This window comes from Mobula birostris, chromosome 30 (assembly GCF_030028105.1).
Source record: "Mobula birostris isolate sMobBir1 chromosome 30, sMobBir1.hap1, whole genome shotgun sequence".
Taxonomy (NCBI): domain Eukaryota; kingdom Metazoa; phylum Chordata; class Chondrichthyes; order Myliobatiformes; family Myliobatidae; genus Mobula; species Mobula birostris.
Window position 1 is genome coordinate 28,766,040 of NC_092399.1, and position 22,580 is coordinate 28,788,619.

A 22,580-nucleotide genomic window follows, 5' to 3' on the forward strand; every position below is an offset into this window, starting at 1 on the left:
CGTTTCACTACATGTTGAGCATGCGACAAATAAAGCTAATCTTCACCCTTTGAATAATTTCATCTTGCTTAAATAAGTGTGGTTCAAATTTCTAATGTAAGGACGCGTTCGGCACAGCTTTGTGGGCCGAAGGGCCTGTATTGTGCTGTAGGGTTTCTATGTTCTATGTTCTATGTAACACACGGGAAGCCAGGCACCATATGGAACAAAGTGGCCTCTTGGCTTGTAGCCCCTCATTTTTCTACATTCTTTCCCTCCATTACCAGCTCAGTGTATCTACAATGTATACTACAAAAAATGCAGTTGGTTATCTAGGCTATTCCAACAGCACCTTGCAAACTTACAGCTATCCAATATGAACAAGACAAATGAAAACACTGCCACCAGTGGCTTCTCCTCCAAGTCACACACCATCCTAACTTGAAAATCTTTTGTTCTTCCCTCATTATTCTGAATTTAAATCCCAGAACTCTCAACCCAACACCACCGTGGAAGAGCCTTCACCTAATCGGCAATGATGACTCAAGATGGAATTTCCCCTCCACATACTCAGGGGCATGGAGATTAGTTATTAAATGCAGACTTTGCCCGGTGAGGCACATTTTCTGAGATATAAATAAAAAATGCCAAAGGAATTTATCCTTATTTGCAGAAGAGAGGGAGAAATTTAAAATTCTACAATTTTGCAGAACAGGGAATGTCAATTTTTAGATACTTGGGTGCAGGGACACGTTTCTATGAATTGATTTGGATGAAGAGGTTGCTGTTGCTAATGACTTTTAAAGGGGGATGAGGACCATTATTTAGCACAACATATTGTGATGTTCTTGGCGAAAGAGAATGCTTCATGACAAGGGAATGTTCAAAGCACAGAAATAAAATGCAACAAGAATGTGATTTGGAACTAATTTTGTAGAGAACACACAATCATGTGTCCTTTCCCATCTCATTCTGAAATCACATTGATGTAAATAGGCACTTTCTAATTGCAAATCTAGAATTCTAATTTAAAAAAAAACATTTAGAAAATTAAGGAACATTTAGAAAAATAAGATAAGGCTAATTTTAAAATGAATTAGAACTACAAATGAACAACATTTATTTATAGCGATATTCACAATAAGGAGAGTAGTGATATTTTGCATGAGTTTCAGTGGAGAAGATAGTCTAAGTGGGTTTCTCTCCTACTGTGGCATTACTGGTCCATTTAATGATAATGGGTTATATTTCAAGGGAGTTTATCAATGAAAGCAAATAGCAATAATCCCTGCCCCATTATCACAGTAGCTAGCTACTTGTCCTTTGTTTTGTCTGCTTAAAACCTTGCAATTTACAGAATAATCATTGCAAACCTTTGAATTCAATGACAAATTGGGCTTCAAAGGCAATATAGGGTATGCAGTTCTAAACTCTAAAAGCTAAGTAGCTTTCTAAGCAAAATCCAGTACTCTAAATATTCATAGGGGTTGCATAATGTACAGGTAAAAGACAACACACATAACACAAGGAAATCTGCAAAATTTCCTATGGAAAGAGCAAGGAAGGAGGAGTGCTGGGTGGTAAATGTTTGGACAATGAGGATTTGAGGCAGAGCAGTGGGTGCATCAAGACCAGCAATATGATATTCTAGTGGGACAACCTGCCATTTCCTGGTGACAGGCAGTTCAGCGTTGTCCTAACACCACTTCTAGGTGCACAGCCCATTGCAAGTTGAGCGTCTCAGGATAGTAACATAAGAGCAGCAACCATTAATATAAAGCAGGGGTTCCCAACCTTTTTATGCTATAGATCCCTACCATTAACTGAGGAGTCTGTGGACCCCAGGTTGGAAACCCCTGGTTTATAGGTAAGGTTACAAATTATGCAAAAATTTGTGCATGCAGTTAATTGAGTCAGGAGCTTCTTTTCCTGACGATATATTTCTTCCCCAGCCAAAATCCTAAACGAGCAACCTTACATTAGATATCTGTCAATCTGGTATCATAGTCATAGTCATACTTCATTGATCCCGGGGGAAATTGGTTTTTGTTACAGTTGCACCATAAATAATTAAATAGTAATAAAACCATAAATAGTTAAACAGTAATATGTAAATTATGCCAGGAAATTAGTCCTGCAAACCATGAGCAACCATGAATATGTGTCAGAAAGATCTGAAGGATTACTACTTCTCCTCTCAGCGCACAAGTATTCAGCCCATAGTCAATGATGTCCTGTAATAAGTTGGAAGAGTTGAAAGATCTCACGGATGGGAAATTGGGAGGACACACGTCCAGGGTGCACCATTTGTCATTCTCATTCATTTCCTGTTGATCAAACAAGGTAAAACCTTCACTCACGAAGGGTTCCTCTTTTCATAAGTGATGCTTGGCCTGCTTAGCTTTTTCTAACATGTTTCACTTTGTGTTCCTTTTTACTAATTTTATCACAGTTCTTCATACCCCATTCATTTAGCCTGGCACGTTGAGCAGTGTCCATAAGACTATAAGACATACGAGCAGAATTAGTCCATTTGGCCCATCAAGTCCGCTGCGCCATTTCATCATGGCTGATCCCGTATCATGTTCAACACCATCTACCTGCTCTCTCACCATATCGCTCTGACCAATCAGGAATCTATAAACTTCTGCTTTAACTATATCCACAGACTTGGCGTCCACCACAGTCTGTGACAGGGCATTCCACAGATTCACCACTCATTGGCTAAAAAAATTCCCTCTTACTTCTGTTCTAAAAGCTCGCTCCTCAATTGTGAGGCTGTGCCCTCTAGTTCTGGATACCCCCACCAGGGGAAACTTCCTCTCCACATCTACTTATGTAGTCCTTTCAACATTCAGTAGGTTTCAGTAAGATCCCCACGCATTCTTCTAAATTCCAGTGAGTACAGGCCCAAAGTTGCCAAACACTCTGCATACACTTCATTCCCGGAATCATACTCCTTTGTACTCTCTTTAGTGACAATATATCATTTCTGAGGAAAGAGGCCCAAAACTTCTGACGGTTAAGGAGGCAAAACCTTACCATTAACAACTCATTACATTCTCTTTCCGCAGATGTTGTCTGGCCTGCTTAAATTTTCCAGCACCTTTGTGATTTTGTTTCAGATTTCAAGCATCTATTTTCCATCCATTTTGGATACCTGTTCCGTGCCACAACTGTACCTTGCTTTGGGTTCTCCACACAACCCAAAGACATGCAGTTTGGTAGGGTTACTGGTCACTCTAAATCACCCCCATTGTGTAGCTAAATGAGTAGAAACTGGGTGGGGGATTTGATAAGGGTGTGGGGAGAATAAAAATATAGGATTAATGTAGGATTAGTGTAAATTGATGGATGATGTTTGGTGTGGACTCAATGGCTGGTTTCCCTACAACTCTGTTTTCATCTGATTCACATGGCCTTATTTTGTAATTAGTCCTCAGATTGTTCTGTATTTATTGAAGCTTTTCCAACTTTCTATGCTCTTAAATTCTAGGCTGCTGATGGGCAGGTAGTTTGGGGTGCTGAAATTGTCTTTTGAGTGTCAAGTGTCAGGGAGTATTAGCATGTTCAGGTAACTTGTTACCTTACTGCTTGATGCACTCTACTCAATGCCAATGTCCGTTTGTCATGACCATTGCTCCAAACGCAATTTGAAAGATACAATATGTCCATTACTCCCTTTCTCTATGCGCTGGATGTAAGTAAAATGTTCAATACCTCCTCCAATAACTCTCTCAATTTTGATACAGGAAAGGTCCAGTTCTTTGGCAAAAAGATGCACTGCTTGTACAGGGTCTTCATAGGTGTCTGGATCAATGTAGGTTCTTCGACTTGGGATCTTAACTGTAATAGAAAGATAATCCACGTTTACAGAGCTGTAAACACAAGTTTCCAACATCATCAAAATACTGTAACTGGCTCCCAAAGGGATCTTGAAGTATCCTGGACAATGAACATCCCTCAGTCGTCACTTACCCAGAATAAGTTGCCACTGATACTCGTGCTTTATTGCCACCATGTATAGGAACTGAATAAATTAATCAATTGGCTGTAAAAGACTAGAGGTGCCCAAGCAAATGACCTCGTGTTATAACTGCAGACTTTTTTCATTCAATGAACATCGTTGTCTACATAATGCCTGCTATTCAGTCCTCTCCTCACGTCCCTCCTGTTGGATTAGACTGTATAATAGCAGTTATGGTTATTTGTGTTGTCATAGCTGGGGATAAGCTCCCACTATCTATTTAATGCTCCCAATAGCATGCACCTCAAATAGCCTCTGACAATCAAGTCGAACTCCTGGCCTTCATGTGGGACTTAGTTACTAAGCCTGGCAAAATGACTTCTACTGACAGGAGAAGGGACAAAGGAGAGTTCCTGGTGCTTTAAAACAAGTCGCCTCAGGCAAGTGGGGCTCATCAGCTATGGTTGGCAGCTCATCTAGTAGAAGGACAACTCTGATTTCAAACTTCCACAGTCTTGCGGCTATACACACTCAAGGAGAAGGCTTTGGGAGTAAACCCCGAGGAAATGCCTGGAGCTGAAATCCCTGAGGCAGTCCTGTGTTGAACTCAACGCAGACTGGCTACTCCTGTGATGCCACTGGTGCTAAACTGTGTTGGTTTGTCCTCTTCCTTTGGATTCATCAGCTGCATGGAGAGGGTGAGCTTGCTGCATGGGTAACAGCTTTCTCTCCATATCATGCTGCCCTGGCTTGCATATATAGCTAGGACACAACATCCGTGGTTGACCTTGATCAATGAATTATTTATGCCTGCTTATATTTTATATAATCACTTATATGCATGTAACTGTTCAGTATGCTTCCTAGTGGTCACAGAATTGTTCTGCATGTCCCTTAATTCTCTGTATGATTTTGGAAGCTTCTCAGGCATTGCATTATTTGAATAAGTGTTACCCAGATTGGTTAATTCTTATCTACAAAATTGAGTAGAATCATTGGATCTATGGGGTATAAGAATGACTGAACATGTTGCCCCACTGTCTTTAGTCTTTATTCGTTTTCTTTGTTCTTAGATACTAGACCTTTGCAGTCCTGCATTTCTAATTCTCTTTGTTCTGTTAGTGCTTAATAAAATGAATGTGGAGCAACAGGTTTTATGCCTCTTTCTTGACTTCCAAATCACTAAAAACATCATAATCCTACATTCCTTAGTGTGTGATTGAGCCTCATATTGTTTCTAATGAGAAAGAAGTAGCTGCTATGCAGGTCCTTTTAGTTGAGGGACAATTGTAGCTGATCCTCACTTCTCCATGACACCCAACTCATCTTTCATCTGCTTATTTTGGGATTGTTGCTTGAAGTAGAATGGACATTGGCAAGTTATTTGTGATTCTTTATTTTGCTTCCTCACTGTTGCTACAGAAATGGGTTTTAGCATTCACAACACCCAAGGTTATTTCCTGTGCATCTTCCAATCATCCCTGCCTGCCAAACCTGATCATGTCATTAGAGACTACAGTGGCAAGAATGGTGATCGGCTTGATGGCAGGTTCAGATTCAAAGAACAAGTATTTATTATGTTCCCTGTAAAGACGTTATTCAAAAGGTAGGAATTTCATTAGAAATTGAGTCAATATTTACAGTGCCAAAAATAATTGCAACAGCTGAAATTTTTTACTCAGAACAGAAGGTGACTTTTTAAAATGGATATCCGTTGGTTTCCTGCTCAACATCCCATATAATGCAGAAATAATTTAAATATCTTTTTACTTGTAGTCTATCAATATGACCACAAGATATAGGAGAAGAAGTAGGCCATTGGCCCATTAAGTCTGCTCCACCATTTCATCATGGCTGCTCCATTTTCCCTCTCAGCCCCAATCTCCTGCCTTCTCCCAGTATCCCTTCATGTGCAGACCAATCAAGAATCTATCAAACTCTGACTTAAATATACGTAAAGGCTTAGCCTCCACGGTCACTTGTGGCAGCAAATTCCGCAGATTCACCTTTATATATGCCAGACATACATAAACCAATTTTACTTATTATTTGAAAAAAAAACCAAATAACCATGTCATGTACATGTAGAGTTAATCTTGTATGTGGATAAAGTTTAGATTACTTTCCAAATCACTGAATAAGATCAATGACCAGAATTTGCACAGGAACTGAAAAATTGTGATAAATGCAGTTATCATAACAAATGCAAGTCTAATAATTTTACCTCTACATATGACCTCAAGCCAGTAAGGTCCACCTACAATCTTAACTATGGAAGCGAGTCTTTACTTACCTCAGATTGTAAATGATCCGGTTTCTCACCTTAACATAATTCACAGGCAATCACAGATTGGAAATAGTCTATATTATACTTGGACAACTAGCCACTAAACTTGGGCTGGATCGATTTACAGTCATGTATCTGAACTACATTAGATGCCAGGAGGAAAGAGAGAAATTAGCAGAGAAAACTGGAAGAATAAAGAATACTTATTGCCAATGTATTCTGTTAGATTTACTTTCCAGTGTCATGTTGTTTATAAGAATACTATATTGGTTAAAAAAAACTGAAAGGAGATATCTTTAAGCATTGAGCTCATTTGATGAGTCTGAATTTCTTCATTGTCCACAGGGACATAACTGATTTTTCTTCACCATAATCCCTGCAAAGTGAAACCCCCTCCCTGGACAAAATGAAATGCCGGGCCAGATTGGAGATGAAAATGCACTCCTCTCTTCAAGGGCGCTGGAGGCTTTTGCTGTTTTGGTGTTTGGTTGGCCTAGATAGATCTGGGGAGAAAGCCAATTTTGCTCATTTTTCACATAGGTTACTCTTCTCTCCAAGGCGCTGAGGCTATGAAGACTGCCTCGGCTGCTGTGCTCCATGCCTGCTAATATGATGAAATAATAAGCGAGGCTTTTGGCTACACCAAGCTGCACCAGAGTTCGGATCTGAGGACTCAGTTTTGGTTCAGATTGTTCGTGGTCGCTTCAATTGTTTGCATTATTTGTGTTTTTTTCTTCTTTCTCCTGCACATTGGCTGTTAGTCTTTTATTTTTAGTTTTATTCTTTTTTTTCTTTAATTTTTTTTTTCAGGTTTCTTGCTTTGTGGCTACCCGTGAGCAAGCAAATCTTAAGGTTGTATAATTGATACATTCTTTGATAAGAAACAGACTTTGAGTCTTTGCAGGGATTAGCAAAGAAATATCAAAGTGTCCCATCTACCCTGACTGTCCTGTGCTGCATCAGCAAGGTACGAGAAAGAATTTTGAATCTTAAATCATTGTGCTTGTTCAATATTTATCTCCAAGCTGAAGTTACAAATTAAACCCAGAATAACTATCTAGTCTTTGCTTCAATGTCACCTGCAAAATTTCCCACTTCCAACCTCTGCACTAAGCAGCCATTACACATTAAGAAGTAGTACATTGGCACCAACTCCACTGAATTGACCAGAGGGCAGGAAGGGTTCTGTTCCTTATCAAAGGTTTCCAGGGTTCACAGAGAGCCACACCACAGAAGTGGCCAGAGTGGTGTGGATGATATTGGAGGACTAAGTGGAGAAAAAAAGCACGGCAGCAAGTGCTTGACAATTTTGAGAGGATGGTGAGCAACAGATACATCCAAGTCTTAAAAAAAGAATATATTGTGGTGAGCACTTGATCCATAATGATAGACGAGGAAGCTTGTTAATTCAACAACCATTTAATTGTTATAACAGACCGGGCACTGTGGCCAGGAGAGAGAACAGCTCAGTCTCATATAGACCGGGAAAGTGACCATCACACACCCCAGCTACAATTAGGGTGACCCACAAACATACAAGTAAAACCTAAGCTAAAATGTATCAATAAATGAACTGGAACCTCCCAGCATAATTCCATGAAATGATTTTAACTCACGAACAATAAACAGTGTTGGTCATTAGAAATGCAGGGGTGGGCTGTTGACCACTCCCCCTCCAACCCCACCCCAGAGCATCACAAAAAAAATTATATATATATACATATATATATATATGTGGGTGTGTGTGTGTGTGTGTGTGTGTGTGTGTGTGTGTGTGTGTGTGTGTGTGTGTGTGTAAATAAATAAATAATATTGCAGTGTGTTGGGTATGTGGCCAAGTGGTTAAGGCATTTGGACTAGCGACCTGAAGGTCGTGAGTTTGAGCCCCAGCTGAGGCAGCATGTTGTGTCCTTGAGCAAGGCACTTAACCACACAGTGCTCTGCGATGACACTGGGGCCAAGCTGTATCGGCCCTTGTCCTTCTCTTGGACAACATCGGTGTCGTGGAGAGGGGAGACTTGCAGCATGGGCAACTGCCGGTCTTCCATACAACCTTGCCCAGGCCTGCGCCCTGGAGAGTGAAGACTTTCCAGGTGCAGATCCATGGTCTCGCAAGACTAACGGATGCCTTTATTTATAATATTGCAGTAAGAAATTATCTATACATATTTATAAAGGATTCCATAGAACCATAGAAACTACAGCACAGAAACAGGCCCTTTGGCCCTTCTTGGCTCTGCCGAACCATTTTCTGCCTTTCATCTTTTCATTTGGCACTAATGAGCTGAATTTGCCTTAAGTTCCTCTTATTGGTATTTGAAAGCTCCAAAAGAGGCTTAAGAAACCTGTAACTGCTTGAAACATGCTGGGCCCTTTCACATTAATATACACTGACAAAAGCATCTGTCTTGGAAAAAGAAGAAACGGAAAATGCTCCAACAAACCTTCCGTAGCAACCCCTCCCCCCATCATATCCATACAGATGGAGTCTTTACATATCAGGCAATGTGCCTATTATTGTACATTTCCTCCATTCTACATGAGTAAAACTGAGGGAAACAGGTATGCATGTGTGTCTTTGGACCAGCATGTTGAATTTTCAAGCTCACTTCCCTCATGATAAGAGCAAGAAATCAAAGTAGGCATAGGTGACACCACCATTGAAGATGATTCCAGCTGATTTATTTAGAAATAGACAGAATAATCACAATATGGCAGGGTAGGGATATATAAATAGCCACTGCTCATTAAAAATGCCACCAATTAATACTCTTTTGCACTAATTGAAGATTTTTTTGAAAGGCATTCTAATGTGGCAATTTCAAAATGAAAACCAGACATAGTTAAGAAGTAAGTTAATGATATCATATTGTCAACATACATATGTGATATGACACTTGATATTTAGCTCCTTTGCCTTCAATAAAATTGCATTCAGAGTGTATTCTATAGAAAGTAGCCAATAGAGTTCTTTCTTGCATCCAACCCATGTTCAATATTGGCTAAAGTATCTGTATCTTACTAGCTACATGAGGCAAAGCCTCACCAGAATGATTCTGAGGATGCTGAGTCTTTCATATTTTAAAGGATTAAGAAGACTGGACCTAACTCTTTTGAATTTTGAAAGATGAAATATGGTTTTCATATACAAAGTTCTTTCACAGCACTTGTGAGTGTCGATGCAGGGATAATGTTTCCCATGGTTGTAATGTCCAGAACTAGGGTTCACCGTCGCAAAATGATGGGTCAGCCATTCAGGACTATGAGGGGAAGTAAGTTCTTCACCCAGAAGTAGTGAATGTTTGGAATTCTTTACCCAAATGGACATTTGGGGCTCAGTCACTGAGAAAGACATTCAAGAAAGTAAGCCATCATTTTTTAAATTTATTTAGAAAGTCAGCAACAATAGATTTGGTGCAGTTAAATGGCACTGAGGTAAAAGATTAGGTATTGCCTTATCAAATTGTGTCATATGCAAAAGAGGTTGAATGTTCTATCAATTCTGCTTCCTATGTAATTAAGATTATAGCCATACACAAACTACAAAGAAAAATGCTATAAGATCCCGCCTGATATAATCAATAAAGAAGAAAGAAGGAGTGTTGAAATGTGGTTCAAATGGAATTTAAGTTTTAGAGTTGACATTTATGCCAATTGGAATTCTGCTATTAATTTACACAGACTGATAGCATCTCCCCATTTCTCTGCATGATCCATGATAAAGCTTGCTGAGTTATATCAAAATATTATGGTGTAATGTCCAGTATAAAGTTCCCTAATCTTTCAAAAGCATGTCTGTATTAATGATGGTGAACCAGTGCAATACCGTTCCTTTCATCTTCCTACTTTAATTGTGTTGATTAGATCAATGCTCCATCCATATCATCCATGTCACATCCAATCAATCTTTGAATAACAGTGCAATCAATGTTGAGCTCACCAAAAGGCACCAGAGAATGGAAAGTGTTTCAATTGAAATCAAACTAAATCACAATGATCTCATCTGCACCAAAACAAACGCCCTTTCTTCGTCAACCCTTTGTTGTCATTATAACAACACTTTGCAGTGCCTATTTGAAATGTTTTTTAAAAAATTTGTCTGATTCATCATATGATCTCAAAACTCTTTCCCAGCAGCCTGTGATAATAAACTCAATTAAGACGAGAACTGCAGCATCAAAGATTGAACTTGCAAAGAAATGATACCTCATAATTTCATTAGCTTCACTGCGCCACTTTACTGAGTTTTTTTTATTTTCACTAAATAAACTACTCAGGCTTCTTATATGAAGCAAAAGTTCTCATTCCACGTAACATGCTGCTCAAAATAAGTTATTGGCATATCAGTTTTATTTTAAAAAAAGATAGTCTGATTATTAAGTGGATTACTCTTTAATTTATCCTGAAGCTGAAAGCATTAATTTCAGAGTTTTCCCAAAGTACTGTGTGTTCATACTAATCCATAATATTTCAAAATGACTGGATGCAAAAAACTGTCATGCACTCTTCCCAAATTTTAATTAAATCAAGGTGATTAATAGTGGACAGTTAGATTTGCAGCAGTTTAAAGAAATTTCAGATAAATTCCTTATGATTCCAATAATTGACCTTCTTTCTGAGCAAGGAGGCAAGACTAATGTCCAGAGAGCCAAATTCAACTGGTTTCAATTAAAGAGACTCATAGGTGCCTCATAAAAATCCCAGACTTTCAGCGTGCCAATATAATGCATAAGGTGTGGCATGTCAAGTTACTTAGGATTTAATCTTTCCTAATTTGCTTCATGTATGTCCCTTTGTTATCCCAAGCAGGATTATTGGAGTGGGTCTGTACTGAGAATGAAAGAAAGGAATGCTCAAAGGGCTAGTTTTGAAATACCATCCACTTTCTGATATTTTGTGATGCAGGTTCCATTCAATCAGAAGGAAAACCAAATGCCTGTTATAAGCACAAGAGTGTCTGAAAATGCTGGAGCTCCAGAGTCAGATACACGAAATGCTGGAGAAACTCAGCAGGTCAGGCTGCATCTACGGAAATGAATAGACAGCAGACATTTCAGGCCAATACCCTCTAGCAAGAGGAAAGGAAGGGAGAAGAAACCAGAAGCTAGAATGGCTTCACCACATTGGTATTTCATTTTAGGTAAACCCTTTCAAGAACTCCCAACTCTTCTCTTCCAAGACAAACAATCCATTGACCCCGACAGCTCCAGACCACATATACCACCATTACCAGCTTTGGTTCCAATGACCCCAGGTGCCTTCAGATCACAAGTTACACAGCCTCCAGCTCCAGCCCTGACCTTGGCACCTCCACCCCCAGACTGAAACCTTTCTCTCTGCTGCAAGGCTCCTGGGCTCCACTTGCCATACATCTGCTCCCCATTCCCAGGTCTTTCAGGCACCCCTGTCATTCCTTGGGTCTTCAGAGCCTCCATCTTCCTTCCACCCTACCTTCTTTGAACAACTTAAGCCTCCCCTCCTCTGATGCTACAAACTCTCTTCCCCTTTCTCTGATGCCAGCTCTAATCCTTGTCGTGTCTTCATCACCCCCTTTTGCCTTTTCCTCTCTGTAGTAGAATGTTCTGTCTTCAGCAGTGGCTTTACCTTTGTCCCCTTCTCCCGCACGTCACTGAGTTTCACGTCAGTCACGAAGAAGAACTTTTGATGCCTCCATCTCCAAGCCCACTTCTTTGATGAGGATTCCCCATCCCAAACTGATCACCCCTTCTCTTGTCTCCAACCCTCCTCCTCTTCCTGGACAACCCACTCCAGTTTTCTGCCTGCTCTGTACCTTTTCATCTCTAATTGCTGATAAGACACCAACCGGCTTGACTTCAGCACTTCTCTCTCCTCTTCAAACGTTAACCCCTCTGAATGCATTTTTGTCCACTCTCTCAGCACTAATCCAAATTTCACCATTAAACCTGCAGGCAAAGGGGGTGCTGTTGAAGACTTGCACTCTGACATCTACCTTGCCAAGGCCAGACAGCAACTCTCAGATAACTCCTCTTACTTGCCCCCTGAAAGGACCCCTCTCAGGGCCAGGAAGAGCTGCTACTCCAGTCCATTCACCTTCTCCCTCACCTCCATTCAGGGCTCCAAACAGGTCCTTCCAGGTGATACAACAACTCACCTGCGAAACTTTTGGGGTCGTCTACTGCATTCTGTGCTCTTGATATGGTCTATTTTAGATTGGTGAGACCCAATTTAGATTGGTGGATAGCCTTGGTGACCACCTTCACTATATCTGCAAATAGCAGAAGTTCTTGCTGGCCAAACATTTAAATTCAAATTTCCATTCCCTTTCCAACATGTCAGATCATGGTCTCCTTTTCTGCCACAATGAGGCCACTCTTGGTTTGGAGGAACAGCACCTCATATGTCATCTAATGCTTCCAACTTGATGGCATTGACAGGGACCTCTCTAACTTCCAATAACATTTTCCCCTCTCCTTTCCCACTTCTTCAATTTCCCACTCTGGCCCTACTCTTACTTCTTCTCTTCACCTGACTATCGCTTCTGCTTGATGCACCTCCTCCTTCCTTTTGTTCCATGGTCCACTCTCCTCTCCTATCAGATTCCTTCCTCTCCACCCCTTTTCCACCTATCACCTCCTAGCTTCCTACTTCATCCTACCTCCCCACCCGCCTGGCTTCACTTGTCAACTTCTAGCTTGCACTCCCGCCAACTTTGTATTCTGACTTCCACCCCTTCCTTTCCAGTCCTGATGAAGGGTCTCGGCCCAAAATGTTGACTGTTTATTCATTTCTATAGATGCTGCCTGACCTGCTGAGTTCCTCCAGCATTCTGTGTGTATTGCTCTGCATTTAATCTCTCGAGTCTGCTTTGCCATTCTATGACTGATCTATAACCAAACTTCATCCACCTAACCCTATGTCCACTATAACTTTATACCTTATTGACAGCAAACAATTGATACTAGAACGTACAATCATCACAGCCATATTTGGTTCTGCGCTTCCCGCTCCCTGGATTACAAATATTAAATATTAAAAATATTAGAAATAGTAAAAATTAGTATATAGTAAAAATTTAAATTATAAATCATAAGTAGAAAATAGAAAAATGGAAAGTAAGGTAGTGCAAAAAAACCAAGAGGCAGGTCCGGATTCTTGGAGGGTACGGCCCAGATCTGGGTCAGGATTCGTTCAGCAGTCTTATCACAGTTGGAAAGAAGCTGTTCCCAAATCTGGCCATATGAGTCTTCAAGCTCCTGAGCCTTCTCCCGGAGGGAAGAGGGACGAAAAGTGTGTTGGCTGGGTGGGCCGTGTTCTTGATTATCCTGCCAGCACTGCTCTGACAGTGCTATATTGCCTATTGCCTAGCAAAAACCCACCACTCACTGAAAGTTATTATTATTATTATTCATCAGAGTTAGAATTACTTATCAGCCAAACTTATATGAGAAAGATTGCTATATCATTCAGTGCTCAAGGAATAATTCCCTTCCTTGAATGCTTAAGCACTGATTTTCAGGGGATGTCTTATTTTTTTGCTCTGTCTACACCATAGTTAAGTATTCTTAAAATGCAATTAAATCACCTCTTAAATTTCTGCATTCTGTATAAGGTCAGTTTACGTAATTTCTCCTGTTAGAGCAACTCCTGATAACATTCTGGTAAATCTGTACACCACCTTATGATCAGGCTCTCCGGTTAGAAATATGTCTGGTCCAAAATGTCTTCTGATTAGTTGGCTGACTCGACAACTTGCAAATCTCTATGTTTTGTTGTATTTGTTCTAAATTTGCATCAATTAAAAAAAAAACTCTAATCTACCTAATTTTAATCTGAATGCACGATTTCTATTGAAACACTGCATCTCCCTGCTCCTCAATTCATAACTTGACTATTTCTGCTTTACGTATCATGACTCCAATTATTGACAAACTTCGATTGTACTCTCTAAGTTATTAATAAAAATAATGAATAATTGAAGTTTCAGCACATGTCCACATGGATCACTCCGAGACATTGTCTTTCAATTCATGTTCATATTCATTTTCCCTACTCCCCTTTCCATTATCCCAGCCACTCTTCTAACCAGGTCAATAATTTTTGTTCAATTCCATGAACTTCAATTATAGCTCATAGTCTCTTCTGAGGGACCATATTGAATGCATTTTGACAGACCATATAAATTAGATCCATAGATATTCCCCTGTTTATTACTTATACTTCTTCAAAATTTCAATTAGATTTGGAACACATGACCCACCCTTATAAGTGCCTTTTCTGAGCACTGTAACATGCTCTAAGTGCTGAATTAGTCTGCCTTTAATTACAGTCTTCAGTTGATATTCAGCTGATTAGTCTTCGGTTCATACTTCTGTAATTAACTAACTGTATTTACAATGTTCCAGTCTAAAGGAATAATTTAGAAAACAAGAAATCTTTATAAGTGTATGCATAAACCATTCCTGATCGCTTCATTTTTGTTTACTAAAAATTTACCCACCAGGTCCTTCAGGAATGATTTCTTTTAGAACCTTTCTTTTTTTAATATAATTTTATAATTTTTCTCATACCATTTGTATTTACATTTGTAGTTTGTACTATCATTTTTATATGTACTATACCTCTCTGAATTATGCTGCTCTCTGCATACTTGCAATGCTTTCTTCTTTAATTTTACGGTACCACTCACCTCCTTTATTTACTGTGGATCTTTCATTTAGCAAATAGAACTCCTATCCCTTGGAGCTGTGTACATGAACACCACCAATTACAAAAGACTAAATAAACTCATTTGAAAGACCGAGATGAATGTACTAAATGTCACCCTAGTTTGAAAAAGTGATTAATTAGAGCTGTTTTGTTATTGATGCAAATTTTTAGCTATTTATAATTACATCTCATTAATTACCGTCAAGTTGCTGTGACAGGACAGTGGCTCAATGCATTGTAGTGAATGTGTTGTCCCAGAGGAATAAGACATAGATGCCTTTCTCTGGATTTAGATTCAGATTTCGATACACGTTGACAATGCGCTGTTAGCGCTAACACCCAAGGATATGCTGGTGGCAGCCTGCAAGTGTTGCCACACATTCCAGAACCAACATAGGATGTCATCCATGCTTGGCAGAACCCAGAACACGATAAAACAGAACAACACAGCAACAGCAAAGTAAGCCTCATTCCTCTCTAACATTGACCCGTCCTAACACATGCACGGACCTCCAACCCCAGGGCAGGGCTATCTTCGGCTTCCAGCCTCTACACCATCCTAGTAAAATGCACATTGGAAGCTACACATTTCTGTTAAGATGTGGAAAGAATTAGAGCAACAATCCAGGTCACTCTTGGACGGTAGCTACTACAGTAGAATTTATTGTGCCAGTGCTGAACTAAATGATCAGCACAAAAGCAATCAAGGGATTGTATTCATGTCTCATAGATATAGACACGTCAGCTCATTGGCTTCAAACCAACTGTTCAGAGCCTACCTGTACTAATCCTATCGATAAGCACTTGATCCTTAGCCTGCTATGCCTTTACAATTCAGTGTTCTGGTCACCTCACTACAGGAAGGATGTGGATGCTATTGAGAAAGTGCAGAGGAGGTTTCCAAGGATGCTGCCTAGATTGGAGAGTGTGCCTTACGAGAATAGGTTGAGTGAACCTGGCCTTTTCTCCTTGGAGCGACGGAGGATGAGAGGTGACCTGGTAGAGGTGTATAAGATGATGAGAGGCATCAATCGTGTGGATAGCTAGAGACTTTTCCACAGGACTAACATGAGGAGGCGTAGTTTTAATTTGCTTGGGAGTAGGTAAAGAGGGGATGCCAGGGGTAGGTTTTTCACACAGAGAGCTGTGGGTGCATGGAATGCACCGCCGGTGATAGTGGATACGATAGGGTCTTTTCAGAGACTCTTGAATAGGTACAGCGAGCTTAGAAAAATAGAGGGCTATGCGGTAAGGAGATTCTAGGCAGTCTCTGGAGTAGATTACATGGATGGCACAACACTGTTGGCCAATGTGCCCGTAATGCGCTGTAGATTTCTATGTTCTATGATTGTTCAGATGCTTCCTAAATGTTTCAGAGTGCCTGCCTCTGCCACCTCCCCAGCAACCATCCACTAGGTGAAAGAAATTCTTCCTCAGATCCCCTCTAAACCTCTTACTTTTCGCCTTAAACTGATAGCCATTTAGTTTTAGACTCCTCCGCCATGGGGAATGGCTTCTTACAACTACATTATGTTACTCACATCAGAGTTGCTGGTGAACGCAGCAGGCCAGGCAGCATCTCTAGGAAGAGGTACAGTCGACGTTTCGGGCCGAGACCCTTCGTCAGGACTAACTGAAAGAAGAGCTAGTAAGAGATTTGAAAGTGGGAGGGGGAGGGGGAGATCCGAAATGATAGGAAAAGACAGGAGGGGGAGGGATGGAGCCAAGAGATGGACAGGTGATTGGCAAAAGGGATATGAGAGGATCATGGGACAGGAGGCCCAGGGAGAAGGAAAAGGGGGAGGGGGGAAAAATGCAGAGGATGGGCAAGGGGTATAGTCAGAGGGACAGAGGGAGAAAAAGGAGAGAGAGAGAAAGAATGTGTGTATATAAATAAATAACGGATGGGGTACGAGGGGGAGGTGTGGAATTAGCGGAAGTTAGAGAAGTTGATGTTCATGCCATCAGGTTGGAGGCTACCCAGACAGAATATAAGGTGTTGTTCCTCCAACCTGAGTGTGGCTTCATCTTTACAGTAGAGGAGGCCGTGGATAGACATGTCAGAATGGGAATGGGATGTGGAATTAAAATGTGTGGCCACTGGGAGATCCTGCTTTCTCTGGCGGACAAAGTGTGTGTGTTCAGCAAAACAATCTCCCAGTCTGCGTCGGGTCTCGCCAATATATAGAAGGCCACATCGGGAGCACCGGATTATGTTACCAGGTTCGGATACGGCCCAAGTGCAGAGCGAGAGACACTGAAGCAGGTCGATAATTCACAAACTTTAATGCGATCAGTGTTAAAGGGAAAATAAAACAATAAACACTAGGCCAAGTAGGGCCATTAACTAAAACTCTCAAATGGAAAACAAAGCCTATACTGCAGCTGAAAAGAAAATCTAAACATTAAACGAATACCACTAGTCTTCAGAGTCAGTTGATTCGAAAGTCCAGTTTCTTAGGGAAGGCTGAAAGCAAACAGGCAGTGAAGCGTTGCTGTGCTCTGTCCAAGTCTCGACAAGCACTACGACAACAAGTTTGGAGTTAAATACTATCACTATTAAATAATAATTAGCTGACATGTGCATATTCACAAGCACAATTTCCATATCTACTGTGCTGCCAAATCCATGATTGTGACACATTATCTATGTTTCATAATTCGGTACACAGCTATTGGGACTTTGGTCAGCTTCCACTGCTCTGACCAGTCTATCCAAACTCTCTTCACAACTCGTAGTGTTGTCCTTTCTAGGATTCATGTACAACACACCTTTCCATATACTCCACCTGTCTTCTCTACCACTAAACCTTACAACTAGGCTGCAACACCAAGGCATAAACTTCAGAGAAGGGGTCAGTAATCATGTTACCACTTGTTATTAGAGATGGGATCATTGGTAAAGAATGCTGCTGTGCATACCATACTCAGGGAAACTGCTCCAACGTTCTCCATTGAGGCTTTCCTAAAGATATGTTCCTCTTTACTTCAGAAAGTTGTGATTCACCTTATTGGATCATGGCAATGAGTGGAAGAGTCAGAGAATGAAGGTTTAAATTACTACTGTCGCAATGAGGCCACACACGGTTGGAGGAGCAACAGCTTATATTCCATCTGGGTAGCCTCCAACGTGAAGGCATGAACATCAATTTCTTGAACTTCCGGTAATGTCCCCCCCCTTCACCATTCCCCATTCCCCTTTCCCTCGCTCACCTTATCTCCTTATCTGCCTATCACCTCCCTCTGGTGTTCCTCTCCCTTTTCCTTTTCCCTTGGCCTTCTGTCTCTCCTATCCCCTTCCCCAGCCCTGTATCTTTTTCACTAATCAACTTCCCAGTTCTTTTCATCACCCGTCCCCCTTTCCCGGTTTCACCTATCACCTTGTTCTTCTTCCTCCCCTCACCCCACTTTCTTACTCTGACTTCTCATCTTTTTTTCCAATCCTGAGGAAGAGTTTCGGCCTAAATCGTCAACTGTTCTCTTTTCCATTGATGCTGCCTGGCCTGCTGAGTTCCTCCAGCATTTTGTATGTGTTGCTTGTATTTCCTGCATCAGCAGATTTTCTCTTGCAAAAATGTCTTATTCCTTTACATAATTTTTTGAGACAAGCTATAATTTGATAGCATTTGGACTATTCTGTAGAAATATATCTGTAACCCTGAAGTCTTAATGAATTTATAACTTTTGTAAAATGTAATGTGACAAAATGGAATCTCTGTGATCCCAGAGTGCTTTGCTGGTTTGGATGGGCACTTTCAAGAAGTGTGAAGGTGCGTTATAGCAGGGTGTGTGTTTATGGTAGGGAGAGGCAAGAGAGAAAAACAACACACAGCCGTCTTCAGGGGAAGATGCTTCAAAAGATAAATGAACTGATTAAAGACAAATGCACAGATGCAGATATGGAAAGAACACAATTATGGGATGGAATGACCTCAAATACATGAAGTTCATGAATTATTGGACTTTGTAAACGTATAAAAATGGTTTGTTTTCTGCTGTAAGATTGAAGCTACCTACCAACAACTTAACATATGGAGGGAGACACTTTCCTTTGCAAGTGATAAACATACTTATAATTTGATCCACTATGAATTTCTCATAGTTTGAAGACCTAGCTGAACGGTACACAGCAATTCCATAGGATGTACAAAAATGAAAGACCGCTTTGAAGTAGTCAAAGTAAGATTTGAAAACTTGTATTGGGTTTTTGGCTTGAAACTGCCTATCCACAACATTTTCCTGTTCCCTCAGCTCTAATAATAAATTCATCATGGTGTCATTCAAAATGAGAGAAATGAAAATAATGCAAGATTGCAAACATTGATTTTCATTATTAGGTACTGTACATCAAAGTGATACAAAATCATAAACATCACATCTGAGAATTTTATATCAAGTCCTGCCTAGCTCCAAATGGGTAAACATTTTAAGAGTAAGTCGCAGCAAATGTGACAGCATTTCCATACTCTATTGGCAGTCATTTACTGCACTTTTCTTTTATTTCTGAATCACATCCACATTTTTCAGAGCACTCATGGTTAAACATCCAAACTCTCCAGTCCTGCTCCCTGCACATCTCATAACTTTCCTGCACATATCTTTGACCTCGTCCCCGGCCACCAAAACAAGTAAAGCCGAGGATTCGGGGCCTTCTCCTCCGGAGACCACACAGTAACAGTGGCGGCGAAGCGGGCATTTCCGAAGTTTCTCCAGATGTTCCTCCGTACTCTGACGTCTGTCTCCATCAAACCAGAATTGTGCACGGTCCCCTACTTAACAAATAACAGACATCACCACTGAAGTGGCCGCGCTTTATGAAACATAAACTAACAATTTTTAAAAGTAGTACAAATAGTGAGGTAGTGAGGCAGGAAATCTGATGGTGGGGGGGGGGCGGGGAGAAGCTGTTCCTAAAATGCTGAATATGTGTCTTTGGGCTCCTGTACCTTCACCCCAATACTAGTAATTTTCACATACAGTCTCAGTCCTGATGCAGGGTCTTGATTCTTCTCTCCATGGATTCTGCTTGATCTGCCGAGATCTTCCAGCAATCTTTACTCCTTGCTCCAGATTCTAGCAGCTGCAGTCTCTTCTGTCTTCTATTCATATGCAAAATGACATTGCAGAAGAATACTCCATCAAGATGCTCTGCATTGGTTATCGATTTTTTTAATAGAACCTCTTTCTAAAGGACCACCTATGTTGAGTGGCTTCTAAATCTGCTGAGCCTTCATTATCATTTCTTATCTGTGGTTTGCACAATACAGGAAAGTACTGAAAAGTTTGAGACAGTACTTAAAATTGAAAGGATTAACCTGACAGTAAAAATCCCTTGTGGAGCTAAAACTATTTAAAACAAACCAAAGTGCTGATTCAGCGCCCTTCGCTCATCAAAGCATGTTCCAGGCAACCAGATTTCCCCCACACATTTGTTCAACTAGCTTTTACACTGGAATTGGTTGCACAATAGGATCAAGTTGAGTGCAAAGTACCAAGACTACAATGTTGCCTGGCAATATAAAGGATTGATACAATAACCATTCCTAGAAGTCTCCATTGGATGCGTTTATAATTTCACTTCTGATGAGAAGAGGATGGGCAAGGAAATGGCCAATGAAGCAGTGTAAATGTCACAAGATGGCAGCTTAACACAGGTGCTATTCTGCTACTCAATTTAGTGCACTCGTGAGGTTGTGGTAGGACATATAAAGTATTCTTAGACTGTCATTCTGCAGTAAATAAATAATTCAGGAAGATTTTAAAGAGAGTAAAATGCTTCTTAAGTGAATTTTGGAAAATGTGTTTCTAGTTCATTAAAGCAACATTGAGGGATGTTTTCTGTAAATTCTATGTTCTGTGTTAAAAGTCAAAGAGGCCTTCAGCTTATGAAGTCCATGCTATTAGTTACACCATGTTAGACCATAAGACACAGGAGCAGAATTAGGCCATCTGGCCCACCGAGTCTGCTCTGCCACTCAATCATGGCTGATCCTTTTCTTCATCTCCTCCTCAACCCCATTTCTCGGCCTTCTCCCTGTAACCTTTGATGCCATGTCCAATCAATCTCGACCTTAAATACACCCAATAACCTGGCCTTCACAGCTGCATGTGGCAACACATTCCACGCATTCACCACCCTTTGTCTAAAGAAATTTCTCCGCATCTCTGTTTTGAAAGGGCGCCCCTCTATCCTGAGACTATACCCTCTTGTCCTGGACTCTCCCACCACGGGAAACATCCTTTCCACATCTACTCCGTCTAGGCCTTTCAAAATTCGAAAGGTTTCAATGAGGTTCCCCCTTTACCCTTCTGAATTTCAGCGAGTACAGATCCAAAGTCATCAAACATTCTTTGTATGTTAGGACATATTCTGAAGTTAGGTTATATAGCAAAATATTAACTTCAATAACCAATCTTTAGACGCAAATGTGGATTGCAAGTTAAATGTAAAATGCAGCCCTAGACAAATGCAGCCCTGGAGCTGTGGACATCAGTTAATTGAAAAGCAGACAGTGCTGATTAACATTCAGGCTACATACACACTAGACCTGATAAATTTGAAAGCGCCAGTTTTGTGTAAAAACGATAGGTGTCCACACCAAGTGTTTTTGAAAATACATCCATCCACATTAAAACGGGTATTTGGCCGAACCTCCTCCTACTGGGCATGCGCAGGATACATCTACAGAAAACAAGCGACATGTTTGTTGTCAAATCTCGCTGTGAAAGTGCGCGTTTGTGCAGTTACAGACTAGAAAAACTTGAAAGGAAATTGCCAACGACGGACAGCCGCTGGCTCTGGCGCAGGAGGAGTTAAAACTAAAAATAAACAAAAACTGGAGCGTATGGAGACAATCGACAGGGAGTTCACGGACAGTATGACCCGGCTGACGACAAACATTGAAAAACTGACTAACTCTGTTGCATTAATAAAGCACCTGTTTAAATGTATAAAACATGTCTGCATCAGCGTTATCTTGTATTTCCATACAATGTCACATTAGGCTGTTACACATCTAATGTCAGAGAAGTACTTGCATAAATAGGTAAACCACCTTCATACAAGCAAGGACAGAAAACAGGGCAAAGTGAGTATACTTATTTATTCAGTAAGCTATGGGTCAAAGTATTTGGTGAGTACATTTCTAAGTCTTCTGGCTTCAGTCTCGTTGCCATCTGTTCCGAAATTGTTAGGTTGTGTGTGGGGGGTTGCGTTCAAGAAAACCATGAAATGCTGCACTGCCGCCGTCTGTTCCGGCACGTCATGACAGCGTTTTAAAAAATATCCGTTTACCCCGTCCATATTACTCTGCCCAACTGGCGGTTTCAAATTTACACATTCTGGAGGGCGTTTTAGAAAATCTCCGTTTTCTGGTCAAAACGAAGAGAAAGAGCTTCGGTTATGGATTTATCCGGTCTAGTGTGGACGTAGCCTCAGTTTGAGTGTGCGAAGAAGGAGGTGTGAAAACTATGTATAATTCAAAGGAAGCATTGTAGACACAATGTAACTATAGAATTGTCCTGCTGTTACCTTTGATCCTTAGCATGTAATATTGGGTCAAACAAGCCTCTTCCTCTGAGGGTGTCTCACTTTGTTGAATAAAACACTTCTGTATTCACTAGCTTCAGTATCTCTCCGGTAACTTTGCACCCAAGTTC

General features: G+C 40.7%; 1 protein-coding gene across 1 annotated transcript in view; it reads right to left on the reverse strand.

The window, feature by feature from the left end:
• LOC140190419 (ephrin type-A receptor 7-like) overlaps positions 1 to 22,580 on the reverse strand; it is an 827,081-nt gene that overhangs the window by 59,407 nt on the left and 745,094 nt on the right. Inside the window, exon 10 of the mRNA XM_072246980.1 lies at positions 3,700 to 3,825. Within this exon, the coding sequence (XP_072103081.1) occupies positions 3,700 to 3,825 (126 nt within the window). The remainder of the gene's footprint in view (positions 1 to 3,699; positions 3,826 to 22,580) is intronic.